The 24511-nt window shown below is 42.0% G+C and overlaps 1 protein-coding gene across 22 annotated transcripts in view; it reads right to left on the minus strand.

Annotated features, from left to right (window-relative positions):
- The window catches only part of LOC116714646 (plectin-like), a 136693-nt gene that overhangs the window by 48379 nt on the left and 63803 nt on the right, over positions 1-24511 (minus strand). For 2 of the 22 annotated variants that reach the window (XM_032555330.1, XM_032555322.1), the window contains exon 1: positions 14838-18478. The exons of 12 other annotated variants lie outside the window; for them this stretch is intronic. In XM_032555330.1, the coding sequence (XP_032411221.1) occupies positions 14838-18072 (3235 nt within the window). In that variant the 5' untranslated portion in view covers positions 18073-18478. Of the gene's footprint in view, positions 1-2935; positions 3051-9923; positions 10037-14837; positions 18479-24511 lie in introns of those variants that run through there. 8 more of the 22 variants (XM_032555339.1, XM_032555345.1, XM_032555503.1 and 5 more) reach the window with 5 other exon arrangements.

Genomic DNA, 24511 nt, shown 5'->3' on the forward strand with positions numbered 1-24511 from the left:
CACGGGCTGGTTAGTTCCAGCCTTTAGATGAAAATCTAAAGGTTCCTCATTTCTCATCTGGTATCTTAATCTATCTTCATGCCACGTGATGTTTCCGTCCGCCGTCTTAGCCTCAACGCTTGGCGACTAAACGCGGAAAAAATTGGAACTTGAGATGTGTTTCTATGACAACGTCTACAAACAGGAAGCACCACGCGCCTCAGTGGGTAACTGTGACTGACTCTTACTCATGGCGGTATTTTTAGACCAGGGAGGAGGTCTCGTAGCTGACCGGTCTGACACACGAGGGGGAAAACACCGTCTTTTGAACATTACACCACTGTTTCCTGCTGCGTGGAGAAACTGTTTCACCACTAGGTGGCGACAGAGCACAAACGCAACCAACGTTCAGGTACAGCCTGCGTCTCCAGGAGAGATAAAGTTTGAACTTTTAAAGCAAGAAATTGAAATATGTTAATGAAAAAAAAACAAGCATGTTGTCGTATAAACCAACAAGACTTCTATTTATATTCTACCAGGAGTTTTGCCCTGTGGGGGGAAAGAAACTCGTGGCCAAACACAATAGCCAGCTGGCACCTTCTTTTGTGGAGTTGATGTGTTTTGCCTTTTTTTTTTTTTTTTTTGCTGTGCCTGCAGTTTCCTACCACAGTCCATGGACCTCAGGGGAACAGGGTTTATGAATTCGCCATGGTTCTAATTCGTCTTCTAGACAATTTGGCGACAACAGGCAGATGAATGGTGTTAAAAAGTCAAAATAATGGACAATATTCTACCAAAAGATCCTCCAATGTTGATTGTTTTCAACACCTTAACGACCCCAGCTCTGGTGAAGGTTTTATCTTGCACTCAAGTTGAGAGTTCAAGGTTTGCAGATTCATTATGTTGTTATTTAGAGTAACGTTACTCTTAATTACTTTGAAAATAGCTTCATATTCCTTTAACTTTTTGTCCCATTGCGACCTCAGGGTATTTTATTGTGATTGTTTTGTGAAAGACCAACACAGAGAACATGGAAGGAAAAAGATATGTTGCTTTAGGTATTTATATGACTAAAAATCTGAAAGGTGTGGCATGCATTTTCTCCACAGAAACAATACCCAAGTGGAACCACTTTTCACTTCATTTGCTACTGTAAGTCTTTTGGAGTATGCTAAGTCAAGTAGAATAATGAGTGTCTGTGATCATTAGTTGCCTCTCAATTAGAATAAAGTCTGGACTTTGACTGTACCATTTGAAGAAATGGGCTATATTTGATCTGAATTATTCATTATAATTTGGATATATTTAGGGTCTCTTTCCTACTGCAAGATTCACAAGATGCAAGATTCACCTCAATCAGTACGGTTTACCCTGTATTTACCTCCATCTAGCTTCTCATCAGCTTGCCTGCCTCTGCTAAAGACAGGCGTTCCCACAGCATCATACAGCCTCCTGAGTTGCTCTGTGTCCAGGTTGCAGCCATTTGCCCAACTCCTATGATCAAACTATTCATCCGTCCGTTATCTAACCCCTCTTAAGCATGGAGGTGTCTATACCTACTGTAGAACCAAAGAAGTTTGTTAAATGATCTTGGTGCCTTTGGAATGTTTTGCGGTCTCAATTTCGCAGTGAGCACTTAACACTTTCAACACTTAGAAACTGTTGATGATTCACCCAAAGAAGGTCGTTCTGGGAAAAGTGACCACAAATTTTTGATGTCAACATCCTAAAAAAGACATTTAAACTTATTTATTGGAAACTTTTGCACTTATTTAAATCTTTCTAATTTCTGACACTGGAATGTTTAAATTGAAGATTTTCATGCGTCTTAAAGACCCTGCAGAAATGATATTGCTTATTGAGCCGGGAGAGATTTCCCACTGTGAGGAAGCCCAACCCTGTCTGACAGGTGTTCTACAAAATGTGTGTGTAGTCAAAGCAGGCGGGTCGCGTGAGGTGCGGTGACTCATATCTCTGAAACACCATCAGGAGATGGTGCACCTATATACACAAAATATTTACCTTTTCATTTATGAAATGAAATTAAACGCCAGCTTTGCAGAGAGCAGCTGTGCTTACTTTTGTATGAATGAAGCCTTTACACAGAGATCGCTTTTATACTTATTTGTAACATTTACAGTACATAAAACTTTAAATGGGGGGGTGAGGGGGTTCACACAAAAGTAGAAAAAGCACAAAAACAGTTAGAAATGTAAAGCAAAGTTCAGTCGGAGGAAGCCTTATTCATTGTTTAGATCAGTAGTCCCCAACCCCCGGACCGCGGGGAATAATTAAATATTTCCGTTTCATGTATTATTTGAGTCTGGAGGATCTTTTATTTTGAAAATCCTTTAACCGGATTTTCTCGATTAGGTCTTGCGCTCCAACATTGAGCCCACAAGCAGCAAAATGAGTAAGAAACAGATCAGACGTCTTTGGAAGGGGAAAAGGCCCAGAGAAGAGACAGGAGAGTGGATTTATCCCAGTAGGTGATTCCCACATTCCAAGCCCGCTCTGCATGATATGACACACCGCACACTGCAGGACGTTGTAGGATTGTCGTAAAGGGAAAATCGGGGCAAAAAATACTTAAAAAAAGGCTTTAGCGGGAACACCAACATGCAGAAGCATTACTGAACAAACACCTTTGTTGGAACAAAGGTTTTTGTTCCGCCCCCAAACAACAAAGGTGTTTGTTGTTTGGGGGCTGCGGAACAAAAACAAAGGTTTTTGTTCCGCCCCTCCCCTCCCCACCACCCCAACCTGCCTGCCCCCCTCCCGAGGCAAAATTGCCAAGTCTTGACCGGTCCGTGGTAATAAAAAGGTTGGGGACCACTGGTTTAGATCTTTTTTTTTTTTTAAGCTCAAGTCAGTGTCCCACGCTGCATGACCACACTGAAAGCAGCACAGATCAACAAAGAAACTCCTCCCCAAGCAGATCATAATCACCACTCACCTGCAAAGGTCAACATAGAGGGCAGGTGTCTGAGTCGATCTGTGTATGAATTCATGTCATGCAGATAGGTCTCCCACTTATCCGGCCGAATGAAATCCATAATCTTGGCATTAAAGAAACCCCACTCACAATCCCTCTGTGTTTCCGACAGCCAGAGCCAGATGGTGTGTGATGCGTAAACAGGAACAATTTTCTAACCGGTGAAATAAAGCTCTCGTGCCCTGCCCCCTTCATTATGGACAAAACAAAAGATAACAGACAGGTAATTCAACATAATTTTCTTTTGAGTGACGAATCTCGTTTCAGCTTTTCACTCATTCAGCAGGAGAACGCCACAGGTGATCCACGCAGAGAATATAAATAAAAGAAGTGCTAAATCCCACCCTGGAATCATGTAATCCAGTCATATGATTGTGCTCAGTGTGAACTGTTTTCTGACTGTCCCGTTTCACCTGGAACTCTTTATCGTATCATTGTGTTTTACAGCCCCCTTACATGCGCGGCGTGTGTCAGAGGTTAATTTTGTAATAAACAGGGCAAGGCCTTTTACAAAGCAAATCTTCGATAGCGTTATTCTATCTCTGTGTATTTGTTTTGCATTTACAGTTTCCTCAGGGCTCTCTTAGTCTTAATATGAAAATTCAGAAGCTGAACACCTGCTTTAAACCTGATCTTTGCCCCGTGGCTTGTAGGAGTAATTTAGATGTTTAGATACAATAAAACTACAGCCAGAGTTATGATCTGGATGTCGGGCCAAATGAAACCGTACACTTTGACACGTGAACTGACCATAGTAAAACGCTGATGACAGGCACAGCTGAGTTATTCTACATCAGAACTGAAGGAGATACTGCGGTAAACAGGGATGTAACTGACTGTGGTTTTCTGGTCAAATCGCCGATCGATTCCAAACTTGGCCGATACAGAGTTTCTTTCTGAAAAGTTCTTAAGTATAGTAATAAAGCCAGTAAGTTACCAACAGTGGCAACTTTTTTTTTTTTTTAGCAAAAAACTAATTATTTCATCTTACATGACAAATAGCAGCGTAATTTTGTGACTTTTTAAAACTAGCATTGCTTATTCGCTAAGATGTGAAACTGAATTGCATTGACGACACAGATGTTACACAGAAGGCATTGTAACTGCATGAGAGAATTTCAAAATAGTTGAAAAATCCCTTTTAATTCTCAGACATGTTCATATAGCCGGGATTTATGCTGCCAAATAGAGCTGTGCAACATATGAATCATCACAGTGATATTCATTTGTGGAATATTATGATTGGAAAAGGCTGCTTTGATGCAAAATTTGGTAGGGTGTAATATTTTGAAAGCCACACTTTCACACTCCGCATAAATCAAATTTTTTTTTTTTGGGCTATTAGGGTAGATTTATAAACCTGAAGTGATACAGAATTAAGTGTCCCTGTTCCAAAAACTGAATATGAAAAAGAAACTTGAAGGAAATCTACATGCTAGCCTTCCTAAACTCTAAAAATGCTACGTTAACCAGTTGAAACTGGTGGATTTGAGAATTGTGTTTTGACATTAGGATCCTTTTGTTCCCCGAGAAAATAAAAATAAAAACAAGTGGCTGATGAATAAAAGTGAACACAAAGGTGACGTATCCTGTGTCAACTCCTGAAATTTGAACAGGGCCCAGGGAAGCTACCGTCTAACAATGGACGGGTGAAGCCACAGTTGGTATATATAAACCGAAGGACCTGATGTGTTTCCATGGAACCTCTGCAGCTTATAAATAAATCAGCTCAACATGAACATCCTAAGGGAGTTCCATTCGCTTGGCTAATTTATTATTCCCAACAGACTTTAGAAGTGTGTCTCTGGGTTTCCATGATGCCCCTCAGTGATACATTCTGTTTGTTGAGTGACTGATGACTCCTGGTTTCTGAGCAGGAACCACGGGGTGGGTAAACCATCCAGCTTCCCTTAAATCCAGTAATCAGTTCTAGGAATCAGTAAGTGCAGCTAGTTTGTTCCACAGTGGGATTTTGAGGTGTTTCTAAAAGAATGCTGACTTTTCCAGCCACCAGGCCAAGGCAGAGGACGACAACTCTCTGAGAACCCTTACTTTCATTTGTTTGCTGTTGGTATTTCAAGGCAACTTCACGTTACTTTCCTATGTGCAAAACTTAAATTTCTATTTCTGTTTGAGATATCCTTCAGCCCAAAGAGACAAACGTGCAACCTGTTTCTTAGCACTTCAGCGCCGCACTAGCATTCTTCACAGATTACTTACACAAGCCATTTACAATTTAATTAACACCTTTGTTCCAAAGCAAACCTCTCTCTGTCTACAATCAGTTGTTACGATGTGGGTCCAGGCTAAAATCTTAATGGAAATAAATAACCTACAGAAGTAGGTTGCAGAAGTACAGAAGTAGGTTATTTATTTGAGGCGCTGCATGTCTCCGAGGTTGGGGATGAGATGCTGAACACACGAAAACAAAAGGTCAAAGATCAGCAAAGGAACGCAGAGGGATGCACGCTGTGTGTCAGAGTATTTCCGGTTTCACTCAGCTAAGGCCCCAAGTCGCGACCTTCCAGTTGACACCATTGCCACGTGGTCAGAAGGGAATGTTTTCCTTCCTATTAACCAAACTATTCCTATTAACTAAAGGGAACTTTATTTCCTACAACATGTCAAGACGTATCCGTGGTTCATTCAGGATAAAGTGAGACTTTAGCAGATAAGAGGAAGGCTGAATAGAGAACAGCAACGTTTTGGAAATCTTAGCATTAAGGTTCATCCTAAGGTTTACCTTTTACAATGCTAACAAAGCAAAACGGCAATATTAGATGCTAAATGTAATCAGTTAAGGCTCTCATATACTTCAGCTGAAGCTGAGTGCAGTTGCATGATGTTCACATCATGCCACCTATAGTGTCTTTTATTTTTACCATAAAACTCTGTTTTACAGTGATTGCGCTCTCATACTGATTCGGCATCAGTTTTTAAAGTAAAACATACATGAGGAAAGGCAGTGAAAATATTAAAAATGGTTCATAAACACAAGTTGGAATCAACAACCATCTGCTTGTCAAAGCTTTACAAACATTTAACATTCTAATCAGTGAGTCTCTCGTAATGTTCATACGAGAGGGAAAAAAAATGTTAGGAATGAGAAAGCCCAAAGGTTGGCAGCCTTCTAAGGGAGGGGCAGCAACTGTTAGACAAGGTATCATGAAAGAATTCAGCCTTACACACACACACACACACACACACCCCCACACACACACACCCACACACACACAGTTCTGATGTAATACACTAAAGACTACACCCGTCAGGCAAACACGACTAAAGTTAAGTGATCATTGCAATGTGAGCCAAGCAGAAGCTCCAATTAAAGGCAGCAACACAGCAGAGGGACAACCCTACTTTGAATTGGCCACACAGCGAACACGGTCTAAAACACTTCATGGTAGCTCATGACTAAAGGACAGGGTAATGATGTCTCACGTGAAGCTGTGTCACTTTACAGGCTGAGCAATGTGACTTTCTGCAACTCTCACATAATATTGAGTAAAGGTCATGCATCAAACACACAAATGGCAAAAGTCAGGGTTTGACAAAGCCATTTCTGATTGGATGAATTAACAGCAGAAAAATAAAGATTACAGATATTAGACCCAGACTGGCTGCTGAAATCCCAGCGCTTTGCTGAGAGCAGTTTGCTTTAATCTCACTGTTTATTCAGCCGAGCTAAAGTGGTTCAGACTAAAATCCTGCTAAACAAAAGCTCTTGCACCTGCTGCGACAAAAATGTGTCCGTGAATTAAAAAGCCATTACAAAGTATTTTGGGTAATCCTCAGCGAGGAGGAGGCTTTCGTTCTTCATTTAGCTGTTCTGTTTTGGGCTGACTCCTGTATCTTTAACCTTCTGGTTTTGTTAGTTTTACTGCCAGATAAGAAGTTTTTAGTTCGGCTAGCTCGTGAAAACATGTTGGCATCTTTTTGGCCAGACAACTTGCTGTTTGTCCCAAAGAAAAACGCTTCACAACTTTACTTACTGTACAAATGAAGAAAAAAAAAAAGTCGTTAAAGTGCTAAATCTTAGCATTTTAGTAAGTATCGACACACAGTAGGATATCAGTGTAGCTACATAATTACTACATATATTTTAGAAATGAGCAGCAAAATCATTTGGTGATAGAATGGAATGCTTTTCAGCTTTAACTTTCCTGGAAACTCAACATTTTTTTTACATTTATTTAATGTAACCATTTCTAAGTGCTACCCGATCATGCTAACCACATCTTTCTTCTGTGTGGAAGCTGAAGTTAGCTACTTGTAGAATTTGGTATTTTTAGGTAATTGGAAAATTAGGTGTTCGAAAATTAAGTTTGAGGAAGAACAAATGTGCAAATTGAAGCTTGAAAAGAAAATACACTTTTTATGATGTATATAAAAATTAACTGTTCAGTTAAGATACTACAAAAGAAATTTGGACATGTTGCAGTCATGTCAGTCTATCCCCAATTTGTATGTTGGTGTTTTGGTCCTTTTTATGCCTGGAGTTGATTTTAGTACAAACAAAAAAAGCTCAACATACTACAGCAGAAATATTAGCAACTTTTGTGGAAAACTTAAGAGTTGGAATGATGGTCTACATTCTGTGGAGAGACTCATATATACAGGACGTAATGCTGATCATGCTAATTGCGAATATAAAACTCTAAACGGAGGTTGAAGTATCAACTCCAGATCATTTTTTCTTTCTTTTAAATTGAGTACATTTTTGTTCATTAAAAATATATGTACATTTTAAATTAGGGCAAATATTTTAAAAGACATTTAAACTGATTTTAGTTGCCTAAAATCAATTTTTAGCATTGACGCATTACAAAAACTGGAGCTCAAAAATCAGTCGTAAATCTCTGATTGGTGCATCTTTAGTTACACTGACCATTACTTTTGATTACTGTCTAAGAATGTATTCTCAGACTATGGCGAACTTACAGCAACAGTGTGTTCTTTGGAAATGTTCATCCTCCTTTTCTCCCCTTTGTCATCGGAGCAGAAGTAGGCAGAGAACAAAGTGGCTTCAAAAACTCTGATCAGCTCTAAGAGACTCATCGCTCAGAAAACACCCAAAATATTTCATGTTCATCTCACTTTTCCAGCATTAGATTTTAGACTCCATCATCAGATGGACTACTTTTATTTTTATATTTCTTTAAAGCACTGGAGCCCAGTAGTGATCCAAAACCACCATTTTGGGGGGAATGTCTCTTGACAGGGTGTTTGATGGTAAGGTAAGAGGCAGATGAGGCGAGTTCAGGCTGTTGTAACAGGTGGGGATTTACTGGGAGGGGGAGGGACCACTGGGACAGCACGGGACATTCCTGACGTTTCTCCACACCCTGAGGTGTTTACCAAGAAATGTGCTTCTTCTCAGAGTTATTTTCTCACTGATATTACACTGAAGTGAAAGTCTTTAGTAAAAGTGTGTTTCAGAGACGGGCGGGTTCAACGTTCCTACGCACATCTAAAAAGCTAAATAAAAACAAAAAGTGGTTCATAACTTTTTCATGAGCCTAAATCATCTCAAATGTGTTACAAAAAGGCTATTATTGTGAACAAATAACTTACATTTTTTAGCATGGAAACCATTCTGTAGACGTTTAGAAGATGAAGACGAGGCCTGCGTGTAGTTCCTTAGAAAATTCCTTTCATATTTGGAATTTTATGGAAACCACAGCTTATGATCGCTCTTGCTTAAAATGTTCGAAGCATCATTAATCTGTCTGGTCTCACTGCAGATTTAGTTCAGGGTTTCAAGCCTTTTTTTCTTTGGTGAATAAACAATTTGGTATTAAAACAAAACTTTACAGAGAACGGTTAACTTTTGTGGTGTGTTGACTTAAAACGCAAATAGGAACTTTTGTTCTTATGAGAAACAAATCTGAGATGCAGCAATCAATCAGCCAGACATCAGGATCAATCATTTCTTCCATAACTGCCTCTCATTGGTTTTCAGGTCAAATGCTTTGAAATCCTTTTTTACTAAATACACTTCAAAATGAAGAACTCCCACAATTTTACATTTTAAAACAGTTTTATAATGCAGTGAAAATCAGACAAGAGTAAGCCACCCAGGATAAGCCCAGGTTCATTTTTAGAAAATGAAATCCCACAACCAATCAACATGTTTGAAACGAAGGAGTTAAAAGAACAAGCTGATGTCAGTGCCAACAAGAAATAAAAACTTGGCTCATCCGTAGGCTAAGCGCTCCAGAGAATCTAAAGTAGTAAAAGTTAATCACACCGCCTATAAATGGAAGCAAATTACATTTAAATGATGGAGATCCAGAGTCCAGATCAAGTTCTGATCTAAAGTAAGACATTATCTTTGCCTAAATTACAACATAAAGAACCATATACTGATTGCACTGATCATCAGATGTGCATCTGTGACTCATTACAATCCATTCTTGGCAAATAAGTAAACTCTGGAGAAGTTCATCAGAACTAATAAAGCAATTCCAAGTTTTATTGAAAGTGACGCTTAAATGTGGTGGAAAAAAAATCCATCAATAGATCAGGAAACAGCCAATGAACGACTTATACTTTGTTGATTTAAAATCTTCAGATTAGCAAAGCAAAAACGTCAAAACCCAAGTCGGATTCCTCGTAAATAGCTTCGACGGACGCAGCTGGTGGTCAGAACTCGAAGCTCACGGACACTCGCACTAATGACGCTCATAACTCACGTCGGCTACGGTGTGAGGACTACGACGCGAAAGGTTGCTGATGTTATGAAGTGACACTGTGTTTGCTTCTGTCCCGTTGGTGTTGGGGTGTAGGCGTGTGTGTGCGCGTGTTCGTTCAGATCACAACAAGACTTCACACTCTGTCCTCGCCAAGAACACGCCGACAGCCAGAAACCAGGCAGACGAACACGGCTAAAACCCCCATGGACGCAGACCACACACATGTACACACACACACACTGATTACCTACCAGGTACGATCTTCATCTAAGAGACAGAGCAGAGGAGGAAGAAGAGGAGGACAAAGGTGAAGAAAAGCCAGAGCTGGATGAAGGGGAATGAGGAGTACCAGAGAGGTTCCTGTTTGTTTGCTCTCTGCTGCCTTGCCTCCCTCTCCTCGTCTCAGATTTTGACAGGCTGCGCCTGCTGCTCGGATCCGTCAGCCTCACTCTCCCGTGGCCGGGGGAGGAGGGACGACACGGTGAGCCTTAGTTAGGGGGCAGCGGGTAGGGTGGGGTGCAGGGGACGGAGGGCCAGAACTGGCAGAGGCCTATAAATATCCTCCAGAACCAGATGATCGCACAGTGTCACAGTTAGAAACTGATGGAAGGACTCCATCTGGACAGTGCAACAAGCTTCTGACCTGTTGGTGTTGGTGTGTGCATGTGTGTGTACACCAACCCTCCACCCCTTCAGCCCTCCACCCTCACTCCTCCACCCCGGCACTCTGGCTCTTAGCTCGCCTCTTTGAAGATGCTGGGATGAAGGTCAATTTCTCTGATGCCAAGTGTCAGATCTCAGCCAGCAACTCTCTTAACTGTGATGTGAATATTAAACGCAGCAGTCGTCTGGTAATGTCATCGGCCTGATTAAAGACCGAAGACGCGCCCGCATATCTTCAGTGACTTAGACTGAATTCAGATGTGTTCTTATAGCTTGTTTGGGAAATATTTGACCAGTTACTGTTTTAGTTCATCTACATTAAGAGTGCAAACAGAGGAAAGGTTGGAGAACCCATAAATAGAAACAGCAGCCATAAATAAGAAAAGTGGTAGCAAACAGAGAAGGGATTTAACGATATGTAACCTGCCTCAGAGAGACGGTCCATGAAATCATGGCTGAGGCATTCAGGGCAAATCACCCGCAGCTGCTGGGATTAAGCTAATGCTCAGCATTCTCTAAATATAGAGAACTCTAATGTACACAATGCTCTGTCGATTGTTGTGCTGACAATCTGCTCCAGTTGTGTGAGACATTAACGGTGCAGGAGATTAGAGAGCGTCACCAATTTGAAGCTACTAAAGATAGCCGTCCTACGGTGAAATGAAAAGAATCTATAGCACAGGAAGTGGTTTGAAGAGCCTGACATGATACTCCTCCCATGACACATGAAGATACACATTCACTAACTTATAGCTTCCCTGTCAACAGATTCTCTTGCGGGAGCTGTGGATCTCTGCAGCTCCTCCAGAGTTCCAGTGGGGCCTCCTGGTTGTCAGAAATACGATCCTTGCTCTGCCTTTCAGCCTCTCAGTTTGGGTTTGGTGGTCATGTCTAAGTAAAGTTCTGTCAATCTCTTTCCATCTTCAAATGAGATGTTCAAAACACAATATTGTTGAGTAAAAATAAATCTCTTGTAACCTTTTCCTCGTGTTTCTAACGTTTTGTGGCCTTCACAAAGTGGCTATTCTATACTGAGATTAAGGTCCTGTACACACGGAGATGAATGAGGTAAATTTTTGTGAACGATTCTAAAAAACATTTGTTGCAACAGAACAGGACACCACTGACAACGCAGTAGTGGGTACTCCAGGCCAGTCGGCGGCGCTGCAGAACAACTCGCAAAACACCAAACACAGAAGGGCGTCCTCTTTGTGAATGGTGCGCGTGGGATAAAGAGAGAGAAAAAGAGCGAGGGAGCTTCGCCATCATCGTTTCTAAAAAAACTTGGATAGTATGTACACACGGAAACATGAAACCGCCGTTTTGAAATGCACCCACTCTGGGACTTGCTTTCAAAAATGACAATTTCTCCAAAACGCCAGACGCACGTGGACAAAATAAAACACTTTGCAGATACACCTAAGATCGTCTTCACGTCCTAAAAAGACCAGCTTGTGGTTATGAATACTTTTGCAATGCGTGCTGAAGCAGCCTCTAAGATTTCTCACAGATCTGAAATACTGTTAGTCATCCTCTTCTATAAGGCACAACAAGTTCCCTGGGAAATGACTAATGCCACAACTATCCAGGCCAAACCCTTAATATTTTCCACATGTTATCGATCACTCTGTTTCAGAAGATTGGCAGATTTGTAGAAAAATTGGAATTGGAAACAAATGCACTAAAAAAAAACAAACAAAAAAAAAAAACGATGAAGTGGCTGTGCTTCTATTTTCACAATTCACTGTTGGTTTTTTTTCTAACCTGCGACTCACGTTACTATTTCATTGTAAAAATGTCTGCGCACGTGTGTCACAAGTTCATGAAATGTGGAGCGCAATGTTCCCCCACTCACGATAAAATACTGGGAGTGATTTAGCATCAAGAGTCGACAGTAAAAGATATGGCAGGTCCCTTAAGGTCGCCTGGTGTGTTTGGGGAAAACATTACTGCTGGCCTGTGGCAAGAGCAGCAACAGGAGATTTCACGCAACTTCATCCCAGCAAAGTCCTCCTTTAGACAGGGAGGGTCAACGCCTTCATTGTCTCCTTCAGTTTTAACCGTTTTGCTGAAAAAGGTCAGACTCCCAGCTCCGGCCAGCGTGAGTCATACCATAAAAAAAAAAGAAAAAAAATGGCACGGCACCATAATGAGAGGCACAGAGCTGCAGCACACTGTAGCTGTTCATTTCAATCACATAATGTACGCAGTGGGCAGAACGGGACAAAAACGGGAGGACCTCAGAGGCATGTCTGGGATGTGATTTAGTTTAATTGCCTCTGGTGCTATGTGTGGGTGAAGTTCAAGCTGCCCTCCTCCTCCTACGCTCATGCCCCCCCCCCGGCACCGAAGTATGTCCAGTCAGACCAAAACTGTAACATTTTATTTGATCACATACTGCAACTTTTGCAGAAGACTGGAAGGGACCACAAGCGGATATCAAAGGCTTCCCTGGAAGCGAAGCAAAAGCCGGCTTCGAGTGTTTCATTTCAACAAATTCCTTTCCATCATGAGTCATACTTATTAAAATATGTTTCACCTTCCTCGTTATTCACTTCACTGATACAAAGCAACAGAAAAGGAAAGGCTAACATTTCGAAAGTGAAGATGCCTGGAAAAAAAAAAGAGAGAAAAATGTAGGGGTGAGGCTTTTGTCAGCTCCATTGGGTCGGCCATTTAATTCACAGCAGTAAATATCTCTGGAATGTAAAGCTATAGCTGGCGCTGCACATAAATATATATGACTTTAGGTAATGGCTAAAACATTAATAAAACTAAAAGGGCAGCAATAAAACCTCATGAATACTCATAAATACTTCTAAATTAGAGAAACCGAGGTTTATTAGTTGAAGTTTTCCTTTAAAAGATTGGCCCGACTGCAGTCAGAGCATTTGGTCAGTGCAGACGATGCATGGGCAGCAGATGTCAGCAGTGCACTACTGTGTTCATATCACAAATGAACACAGTAGTGCACTGCCTAACAAACCTCAAAAGTCAAAGGTGAAGTTAAATGTTTGGTGTCAGTTAGTGCGTACCAGAGGCATTTGTAGTTGCTGAAGTGACATAATGTGCTTAAGATGAGATGTGCGTTTGTGTGTGAGCCATAAAGTCTCTTGAACTTGATTTCCTCATGAGTAACCAGATCGAATCAAGAAGCCAGGCAGCTAATTGAAAACAGATCTGCCGTCACGTGTGGATCCAAACAAACACACCCATGGAGCTGCGAACAAACCTTTTCCAGCTTCCTCAGTCTTTCACACCCATAGCAGACAACGCCCATGCAGCTCCTCCCTTTATCTCATGTAAAAGTTTAGGGAAAAAAAAAAACACACACAAATGATGGAAAACACTAGCTTTTTCCACGTCTTAACTATGTGGAATATACAATTATGTTACATGTTCGTGTTTCATAGCTTATTTCATAATATACGTTTCAGTTCCGCAAATGACAGCGCTGCGTGGCACCTGATTGGGGAGTTTCTGCAACTTTCATTTCCACAGCAAGGGCAGAGAGCACACAATGGCCTTATCACATTACCTAGATAAGTCCCATACTCCTGCTGTACCATTACAGAACGATATTCAAGTGATGCACTTATCTCTAATAAGTGACAGACTGGATAAAGAAAGAAAGAAAAAAAAACCACAAGAAGGGAATGTAAACCAGAGCCAAAAGTACAGCATTACTGGAGCAAAGCTCCCAGAAGAGAACCACACCTTCCTGGAGTTCAGATGGGTTTTAACTCACACACACGAATGTCTGCAGAGAAGTGGTGAGGCTGAATCTCAGCAAACAGCCCCACCTTGTCGGACTGACGACACCTCTGCATAATCCATTTGGCAAATGCCCAGAGATGTCCCCGGAGATTATGCATCTTAAGCGTAAACATGCCTTGACACAGTATTTATGAGACAGGGAGTCCCCACCCAAAAATGTGTAATTGTTTTAGCAGCGTAGCATTCTCCGGTTCTATGCAGGAAGACATTACCTGCAGAATTAGCTAATGAAGCAATAAACATGAAATGTTGCGCGTTACGTCCATATCTAAAAGTTGTCTTGCCACTGACAGTTTCAATACGACAGCAACCGCAGTGCAGCTAATGCCTGATCTGTCTCAGCACACATGGCCAAATCACAGCCACATGTCAATGGTCTCCTCACACCCACATGCTGAAACAATTCCTAAAAGGAGACCGTCTCCACATCCAGGATAAGCCTCCGCAACATGTAGCGTCAAGATAAACGGTATGCAAATAACAAAGACTTAAAAGTAGTTTTTTTTTCCTCTCCCTACTATAAACGAGGAAAGAAAACTGTAAATGATGTTTGCTTGAAGCAGCAACAGAGCTGTCATCTACAAACCTCAACTAAGACCTCCCACACTTCAAAAGAGAAAGGTGGGATCCTAACTGCAAGAAGAAGAAGAAAAAGCCTCCATCACGTGCACAGACAGATTAGGACAGTGCAGGAAGTAGGTCAGTTGACATGCATTCAAACCAACCTTCAATGAAGTTAGGCCATGTCTTGTCCTCTGGCTCCGCCAGTGAGTGGTCCCAGTCAGAGTCAGGTGAAGCCCCTTGCACCTTGACCCTCGCAGCCCCGGCCAAGAGAGCTCGCTCTATGGCGATTTCCTCCAGAACATCTAGGTCCAGCTCCTCGTCTTCCTCCTCCTCTGCTGTCTTCACAGGTGGGGGAGGTGACTGCTGCCCGGTCGCCTGAGGGCTAACGACTTGCTTCACCTCAACTATCTCCTCCACCACTACTATTTTCTTCCTCATATTGGCCTCGTCAGTGTCGGCGCTGTAGGACTCACTGGTGTCCCCCAGGTGAGGCTGGTCAGGCTGGGCTGCGGGTGTGGCAGTGGCAGAGGGTGTGTCCTCCGACAAGTCCCTCTTCTTGTCTTCTTCGTGCTCTGAGGCCTCCGAGACAGAGAGCCTTTCCTGTGTGCTGCACTCTGCTGCCTGCCGGGCTGAATGTTGTGCAACTCTGGGAGGCTCTTCTTGCCTGGAGAGAGGGCTGGCCTGTGCCTCAGCTGACGCTAAATCTTCGGGTGCGGGTGCTTTCCTCGCACTGGAAGATGTTTTTGCTTTCGGAACCTCCCGCTTGGTTTTTTCTGCAGAGGGCTGCGTTAGCTCCACCTCCCCTTTGTCTGTCGGGGCCTCAGAGAGCACAGCTGCTGCCTGCCCAACTTCCTCACTGCACATTCTTTCAGGAGTCATCTTTGAAGAAACTTTAGTTCTTCTCATTTCAAAGGCCACAGCAGGGCTATCCCTGCCTGCAGCCATAGGCAGTGTTGTTATGGATGACAGTGTTTCTCCTTCAGTCGTAGAGACAGACTTTGTGTTTATGGTTTCTTCCTCTTGTGACACCTTAACCTGTTTTTTCCCTTTTTTCTTCCCCTTTGTCTGCTTGTCTGCAACTTTCTCTGTGCTCTGCAGGGATGTAGCCTCAGCAGTTACTTTCTCAGAGTCTGAATGGTCCACTGGTATTTTTTTCTCAAGTTTCGCACTCTCTCGCATGAGCTCAACCTGACTCACTTTCTGCACAGTCACTGTTTCCATGTTGGAAACAGTTATTTCCTGAGATTTTTCTGGGTCCATGTCAGGGGCTGCAGCCTGTAATTTGGGAGACATTTGTTCCTGAGTGGTGGCAGTGACAGTGATTCTCTCAGTTTTATCTTTTGCTTGAACAGCTGCAGGAGCTGCTGCAGGTGGGACTTCATCTGGCTTCATCTTAGCTTTTGTAAATGTCTCCTTCTTTAGCTGATTGCCAGTTTTTTTACGGTCACTGTCTGTTTTGGCTTCCCCTTCTGCCTTTACAGAGGTAGACACAGTTAGGAGCTCAGAGGTAATTACTGTTTTCTGATGGAAGGTTTCTACCTTCACTTCCTGGGAGTCGTTTTCTGACATTTCCTCATTTGCCTTTAACTGAGGTTGATCCTGTTGAACAGTGATCTTGGAAATCTCACCTGGAGACTTCTTTTTCTTTTTCTTGGACTTGGAGGTCCCTTCACCTGCTTGTTTAGCATCTTTACCCTCCTCTGTTGCAGCATCCTTCCGGGTGGAGGGAGATGAATGGATGACCTGTTGCACTTTTAGGTCCTGCCCTAAAACTTTAGAGGGTGACACCGTTTCATCCTTCTTGGCATGTGGCATCTCTGTTAGATTAGTTTCCTCCTGTTTAATGATCATCTCTGTTGCAGTATAGTTATTTTGGATCAGTTGTGGATCTTCCTGTTTTGTCTGAGTTGCTGAAGCAGGTGCAGTTTTGGGAGTAGTGTTAACTTCCTGTGATGAGGGTTCTGCTACTTGTGCCATTTTAGGAGGGAAGGCCTGAGTGTCAGGCTTTGCAGTGAGAACTGGTGAGCTTACTTCTGCCTGGACGGGTTCTTGAGTCACTGTGATGTTGGAGATGCCATCTGCTTCATCAGTGGTCCATAATGGGCTGCTGGTCTGGTTAGCCTTATTGGTTTTGGTGGTCTTCTTGTTAACTTTGGCAGTTTTCTCTTTGATATCACCGCCTACTTCAGGTTTCACCAGGTGTTGGGGTTTTTTTTCAGTTGCCTTAACTGACTCATCAATAACTTCCTCTTTCTCATGCTTTTTAGGATCAGCATCAACCAGTCTAATCTTTCCAGAGGCAACAGAGCCAGAATAAACTTTGGAGGTTTCATGAGTGCATTCCGTTGTAAGAACCGGTTTGGGCATTGGCATTTCAGGTGCCGTGACTTCAGCTGGTTTTGTTTCGTCTTCTTTAGCATCCCCACTTGGAAGCTCGGCTGCTGATGGACTGATCTCCTCAGTGAATTTCAATGAAGAAACCTCCTGTTTTGCGACATTTTTAATTTTGACACTTTTCTGAGCAGCAGATGAGCTAACTGCCATCTTTGACGGCGCTGCACCCGCAGCCACACTGACAGCAGCCACAGATAATGGTAAGGCCACTGAGGAGGGGATCAGAGAGGCCTGGGACTCATCCTGCGTCAAAGCTGCTGTTTGAAGTGGAGCAGAACTGGAGTTTATCTTCTGAGCATCCAACATCCTTCGCTCCTGTGACACTACCTGCCTTTCATTTCTCACATTAGGCTCCTGATGAGTAAATCGTTTTGTGCTTTCCACCTCTTTGACTGATTTGCTGTTGAAGCTGGCTCCTCTCTTGTAGAGAGGCTGATGCTGGTCCCTAGCCTCAAGTGCCTGCTTTGGCCTCACTGGTTCCTCAGTAAGTGGACGGCCCCTGAACCTAGGGGTCCTATCGGTGTAATTCCCTCGTTCTCCTGGATCCATCGTTTTATAGCGGTAGCCTCGGCGTTCAGCTAACGCTTCTTGACTCTCTGCCTCGTCCCTGCGACCTGGCTTGGGAACGTAAGACGTAGGGCCTTGGACAGACTGGACTTGCGCAGCGCGGTGAGCAATGGCCAGGGTAGCAGCTGGTTTCCTAACCCTCTGCAAAGAGGCTGGAATAATCTCAGCGGGCAAGTGGAGGTAGTCGCGCAGGTAAACAATGCCATCGTTGGTCAGGTACCAATAGAAATGTCTCCAAGCAAATGTTTCCCGTACATAGCCTCTAGATTTCAGAGAGCCCATAGCACGGATTACTTGGAGATTGGTCACGTCTCGTACTTCCGGGTGCTTGATCTGAGGCCTCTTGTCCTTCTTGGCCACCATAACGCCATCTCGAAATAAGACTTCATAGATGGCTTTTAGTTCATGCATCGGCATCAGCATTCCGGCAACCATTGTGCTTTAAGTCAGTTGAAATATAATAACAGAAAAAAAAAAAGTCAACCACTCGTAGTAAAGAATCCGGTGGAAAAACCAGTTGTCACGTGCTTCTCAATTCAATTTAACGTAAGTTGAAAGATGAAAGCATTAGGTTTCTTACTGTCTCTTCCTCGTGGTCTTGCTGATCCTTTTGTATATTTGTGAAGAAAAAGAAAAATTCCTCTTTTTTAAAAAAAAGTCAAAAAGTTTGCTGTCCCCTCTTCACTTAGAATGGCCGGGCATGGACAGTCTCAGTTCTGCCGAGAGGGCAATGACAGAATGGAAGAAAGGCAGAGCGTGTGAGCGAGGGAGGGAGTGAAGCGCACTTCGCAGTCTGACTCCACCTACCTTCTTATTCTTAGAAGAAAAAAAAGAAGTGGGCATGGAAAGAAATTCCCACTAAAACAAACAAAACAAAAAAATGGGGGTGGGGGGAAGTTGTCTCCAAATAAATCAAGAACAATTTAGAGTCAAATGAGTACAGCAAGGCACGTCTAAAAAAGTGTGCACAAGCACATGTCCTGCTGTTCTGACTTTCAGAGAGAAACCCACCCACAGAGGAAAACACGCCTCCAATTCAGCGCACACATCCACACCTCTAGCCAGCTGACACACACACACACACGCCCACACGCGCCCGATGCCGTCTCATCAGTCCAGCGAATATGTCAGAGAGATAGTAGTGAGGAGAAAACGAGATGACCCTCCTGGGTCGATTGGGTGCACACACACACACACACACACACACACACCCCCCCCGCACACACACACACACACACACACACACACACACACCCACAAACACACCCCCACACACACACACACACACGTGCTAGTGAAAGGGGTCAAGTTTTACACATTTCCGCATCAGGTATCACTAAATGGTTTCCACACACAAAGTTTGAGGTGTGGCTTCATTAAATAAACAGACAAATGAGACGTACATCTGCAAATGTGTGTTTTATGAGGACGAGGTACGCAATGATTCACAAACTAAGTTTGCCTAGATGAATAGAAGTGTACTTCTATTTTTTACATGTGTGTATTGAGGGTGTCCAGGTCCCTATAAGAAGCAGCACATGGCATTTCCTAAAGCCGGGCATGAAACTGATGCAACAGCCTGTAAAGCAGCCTAAAGTTGTGTCGCTACTTCAAACCACTAACTTTAGAACATCTACTTGTAAACCAGTTTATTTTTTTCTTTCTCGAAACTAAATAAAGAGCTGCGCATTATAGCGATGCCTCCTCCTGCTCCGCCTTGAACCAGGTATCCGATTTCCATCCTCAAGATCCCGTTTCTCCTCTGTACATCTGTCTCCTGTTCGTCTCTCTGCGTGTCAGAGAAAGTTCCCCCCAGCCAGGAAAACTGGAAGGGTAGCTGACAACTGCTGCCTCGGAGCGGAGCAGCCCCGTGTTCAATCGCACGGAGAAGACGGGGATTTACTGTAAGCAGACGGCACCGGACACCAACACAGTGATCTGGTAGTAAAATTATAGTGCCGGTGAATGAGAGGCAAAGCAATAATGCAGTCACTCCTGCTGTTCTTTTGGAAACCCCTCCATTACACATCCAAACACTGTTTTGCCTTTTGCTTACCATGGCAACAGTCAAATAAAGCGAGCCAAGTCTGAGGGAGACACGTTTTTCTCTCTCTCTCCAGTCTACAGCACAGAACCAACAGCCAGCTGAACACACTGTTAGCTATCATAAGTTTGCTTAATTCCTTCAAGCTCCTTATTAAGCTTTTTCTTATAAAAACAATCTATTTGACGCTACTCGGTTGCTTTTGAGTCACACATCAGAGTTGATGCCTTAGGTCACATCCAAAAACAATCCACCTACAGCAGATATGATTTATCTTTTCATATAATGCGTGTAAAGGCAAAACTACAAAAGAATGGGAGGAGTAGACGAAGACAGGAATTCTCAGGTGTACTTATTGGACCAGAGAGGCATTCTGACATTGCGAAACAAGAATTTCCTCACTGACTTGTCAGACAGAGATGGCCTGTCAATGACGAAGAGGTGGAGAAGGTGACAGCTTATGACATTCAGTTTCATTATAGACAGGCTTGTTAAAGATTTCATACTTTATTTCGGCACATTGCTGAGTGGTAAAGTTGGTTATTTGACTTTAAATCCTCTGGCATGCTGTGCACAAAACTGCTTTATATCTACATGGCTGTTAATGCAAAACTAGATGATGTGTGGACTTTGATACTTTCATATTTTAATGATACAGTGCCATCCATTGTAAACCCTGGAGTTCCCAGGGGCAAAGCTCTCCGGTTTCTATAAAAAAAAAAAAGATTTAATAGATGGACTAATCAGGAAAGAAATCAATATTGGAATTCTGTGTAACAGAAAACTGATCATGCATGCAATTTATAACCGGTTTGTGTTATTTTTGTCCCATTTACCTACCCTCATTCCAGTGGCAAGATAGTGAAGATGTTGTTTTGCTAGGTCGGTTTTCTTAATTTACTATTCATGCAGTAGTTTCGTACACTGTGGGCGTCCCCATAAGGTGCAACTAAAGGGACATCGAGAGAAAAAAAAACAACAACAAAAAAAAAAAATTTCTTGTGCATACCAGATATTTTCTGGTGTGCACCACATATCTCGTGCGATAGCAGATAGTATCTATTGCGTACATGATGCTGTCTGATGTGCACGTCAAACTATTTGGTTCGCACAAGAAAGATCATTTATTTTTTCCTCCAATGTCCCTTTGAGGCCTCCATATTGCCATGCCCAAATATTGTAAACAAACAAATTTTACTTAATTATCTGCTGTTTACTGTTGTATACAGTCTATTACTGTGAGTGTTTCGGACATTTTACACACAGGACAAGACGTCCTGTCCACAGGATTTTCGGAAGTTGGAATGATGAAAGAGGTCTGTGTGACCTACTGTCACGGTAAATTTGAGACATAAACACAACAGAACCCTGTCAAGGACAGGTGCAGTATGTCTCTGCCATTGAACTTCAGCCAGTGGTAGTTTCTTTAGTTGTGGGAGATATTTAACCCTCTATGGCATGGCAACAAACCACATATCTGTACCTCACGTTGCTCCTTTGTTTTATTTTTTGGGGGGCATTTAAAGATTTAAAGTACCACCAGACATGTTTTTGTCCAAATAAAAGAGGTAGTGAGGTTGATGTGACCATTTACTTGGAAGAGGGGCAGTTCTTTTTATGAAGCAGAGTTGCATGGTGCACCTTGCCTCCTACTTGTAAGTTATAGATCACTTTTCTTCATGTTTAAATTTTGGGTAACTCTAACTAAAAATATTTTAATGTCTGTGAGTATGTAAAGAAGCATTGTAGATCATTTCAAGACAATTGTTTTATAATTTATATGCTAAAACTGTATTTTTTTGTTTGTTGCCTCAAGGCAACATTGGGCAGTTGGGGCGCTTTCATTCAGACAATATTATTCTAGTGAGTTCATATGCAGATGTTTACAAAATCATTATAAAGCCAATTTTTTAACTTTATTAATGACTAACAGCAACAGGAGATGGATGCAAGATCATTTCATGGACAAAAGGCGCATGGTTCATAAGTTGGGGTCATTCTTGATGAAACCATGAGGATCCACTGTGCCACCATTATTTCATTGTTTGTTTATCCTCAAAACTAACTTCAGTCCCAATGGGCGATAAGCTGCTCATCAATTAACAAATGGCCCTATTCGAAGGCAGGCAAAGACTGAAGCAATACCTGCAAAAATCAAAAATATGGGGCTGCAGGGTCATTCATATGACTGGTACAGATTGTGTTCCTTACAACTTTAAAACCTACACAGGGCAAGTCGTGCAACCACCAATCTACCAGATATGGAAGCTGGTGAAAATGTTGTCCGTTGCTTTTGCTTGGCTCAAATTCTACCAAGGAATCAGAACTACAAACTCTTAAAAAAAGAACCTGCAGCCCTAACTCCAGTCACTGATGTGAATCTGGTCGCTACAACCCATAGATAATTAGATAAACACATTGTGATCCATAGCTATGTCAATAATCAAGTACCAGAAATGTGACATACACTCTTTTTCACATCAGCAAGCAATTCCTCCCTGATGTTTTACACATAATAGGAAAAAGGACTGATGGCAACATCTTTAGTGATTCTAAGTCCGATAAACACACACACGTACAAACACACAAATGCTCGTTTTAGTAATTTTCTTAAATGTACCATTCATTAATGAAAGCTACAGGTAGTTGTTCATTTTATATTTGGTGAGTTGGAACCAGGTCTGATTTATTTTTGTCAACAAAAAGTTTTTGTTTTTATAAATTTAGTTTTTGTTTGATTTGCATTTCATTTCTCATAATCACTGTAGAAAACCTTGGTGTTTTAGACCCCTTGAGGCAACAAACCCAAATCTGGTTCCGGGAGCTGTCAGGGTCCGATTTTATGATTGATATGCAAGTAGGGACCACTAAGCTCCCAATATTTTTCCGGAAAATAAGACAATATTTTTTCCCCAAAAGAACAAAAAGTTAATCCATAGAGCGTTAAACATATATGCCTTGGTGTGCTTGACATTGTGGATTGATGGCTGATTCATTGTAGACACAACATTCTGTTCCTCTTACACACCGTCCATGGCTTTACATTGCTGGGTGACGTTTTGAAGGCTGATGGGCGTGGGATAAGGCCAGCTCGTCTGAAGATTTACAACAGCCTGAGGCTGTTTAGTGTCTATCTCGTGTTTGCAGATTTACGACAGAACCATTTAATGACACTGAATACAGCCTTGGTTATATAACCATTACTACAGCTAAAAAGCTCAGTCACAATTTCCATCAAATTGTGTCGCATAGGCAGAATTACAAGGAAATACTACTATATATTAGTTCTGGCTGTTATTCCGCCAACTCTTTAGCTGCAATTGTTAGGAGCGAGTTCAAGGTGAAATTAGCAACATCGTTGGTGATCTAAAGTCATTGATTTAAGAAGAAATGTCAACATCTATTAAGACTGTCAATGTTAAACACAGACAGATAATACTGGCTGGTCATGACAATGATCATGTTCACTAATAATTGTGGGAAGTGATCAGTAAAATCTAGGTTGAATATAGGTACAGATGTCATTATCTGTCCACTTCTTTTCTACATCTGTTTTAATCTGTTCAGGGTGGCTGAGTTATTACATTATACCCCCTACAAGATATGCGTTACCAATTACATTATACATCATAAACAAGTAAACAAACAAACGCAAAACTGAAAGAAATATGACATAATTGACTGAATAAATAAAAGGACAATGGCTTATCTGAGAAACTTCCTAGTTAGGAGTCTGCCTCTGCTGTGTCAGACCTCCCCATTTCCCAGAATAGACTTGTCACCACCACCTTCTTGAAGATGGCAAATTGCCCAAAGTAAAGGTCTGCTGCCTGGGGTGTACAATGGTGTGTCCTCCCTCCTGATATCGAACCCAAGGCATTCCACAAAAAAAAATAAAGTTCAGCAGATACGCCTTACAGCAAAAAACTTCATTGAACTACATTCAGTAATGTCGTTTACACGACAACAACAACCTAACACATTTATGGTTATGTTTAGCCAGAAGGAAGATGAAGATTTCGGAACATGGAACTGTTTTCACAGGAATGTTATCAATATCAAAGAACTTGCAGTACAGGTGGTTTGTCAAAACTCAAAACGTATTCATATCTTATAATCAAAGATGATAACTTCTTTTTTTTATCTCTTAAACTGATCCTGGAGAAGGACTTTTCTGTTCTATCGCCATCAGCTAGCTATTTGTAAGTTGGCTAGGATAGTTCAATCATCAATATTTGGTTAAAACAGAGTTGGTCAAGACATGAACATGGACAGATGTCTAAAAATCATGACTTGTACTTCTGTTGAGGTGATGAATGCTTCTGCAGTGTGCAAGCGCTCACTTTTCATTCAGATGAAAAGCCTATTCTAATTTAAGGAGCCTGTCCTAAGAGTGGGACTGGTGAGGCACGTGACCCCTCCCCCGATGGGACAGGTGTTGCCCCAGACAGAACTGATGCGTGAATGTGCTAAACTTGGGGATCCTTGTAAGGAAATTTATTTTAAGTCAGGGAGGCAATTTATATTTCAGTACAAACTCATGTAAGCTGATATAAGAAGTGACATTTTGAGGCATTTCTTTAACGGGTGCCCAAAAAAAGTCAAAATCACTAAGAGGCGTTTCTATGAGTTAACAGGCCAAAAACAGACTTCAAATAGAAACAACTCAGCAGTAGTCAGAATCATTTTCATAACATTTAAAATTATTTGATTTGGATGAATAACATGTGACTATGGGAGTGGCTGTGAAAAGTTTTGCTGTGGGTTTTTCCTGCTACATGGTACAGAGACTTTTAACAAATGTCCAAAAATGCTTCTATATGTGATGTG

This window comes from Xiphophorus hellerii, chromosome 3 (assembly GCF_003331165.1).
Source record: "Xiphophorus hellerii strain 12219 chromosome 3, Xiphophorus_hellerii-4.1, whole genome shotgun sequence".
Classification (NCBI taxonomy): Eukaryota; Metazoa; Chordata; class Actinopteri; order Cyprinodontiformes; family Poeciliidae; genus Xiphophorus; species Xiphophorus hellerii.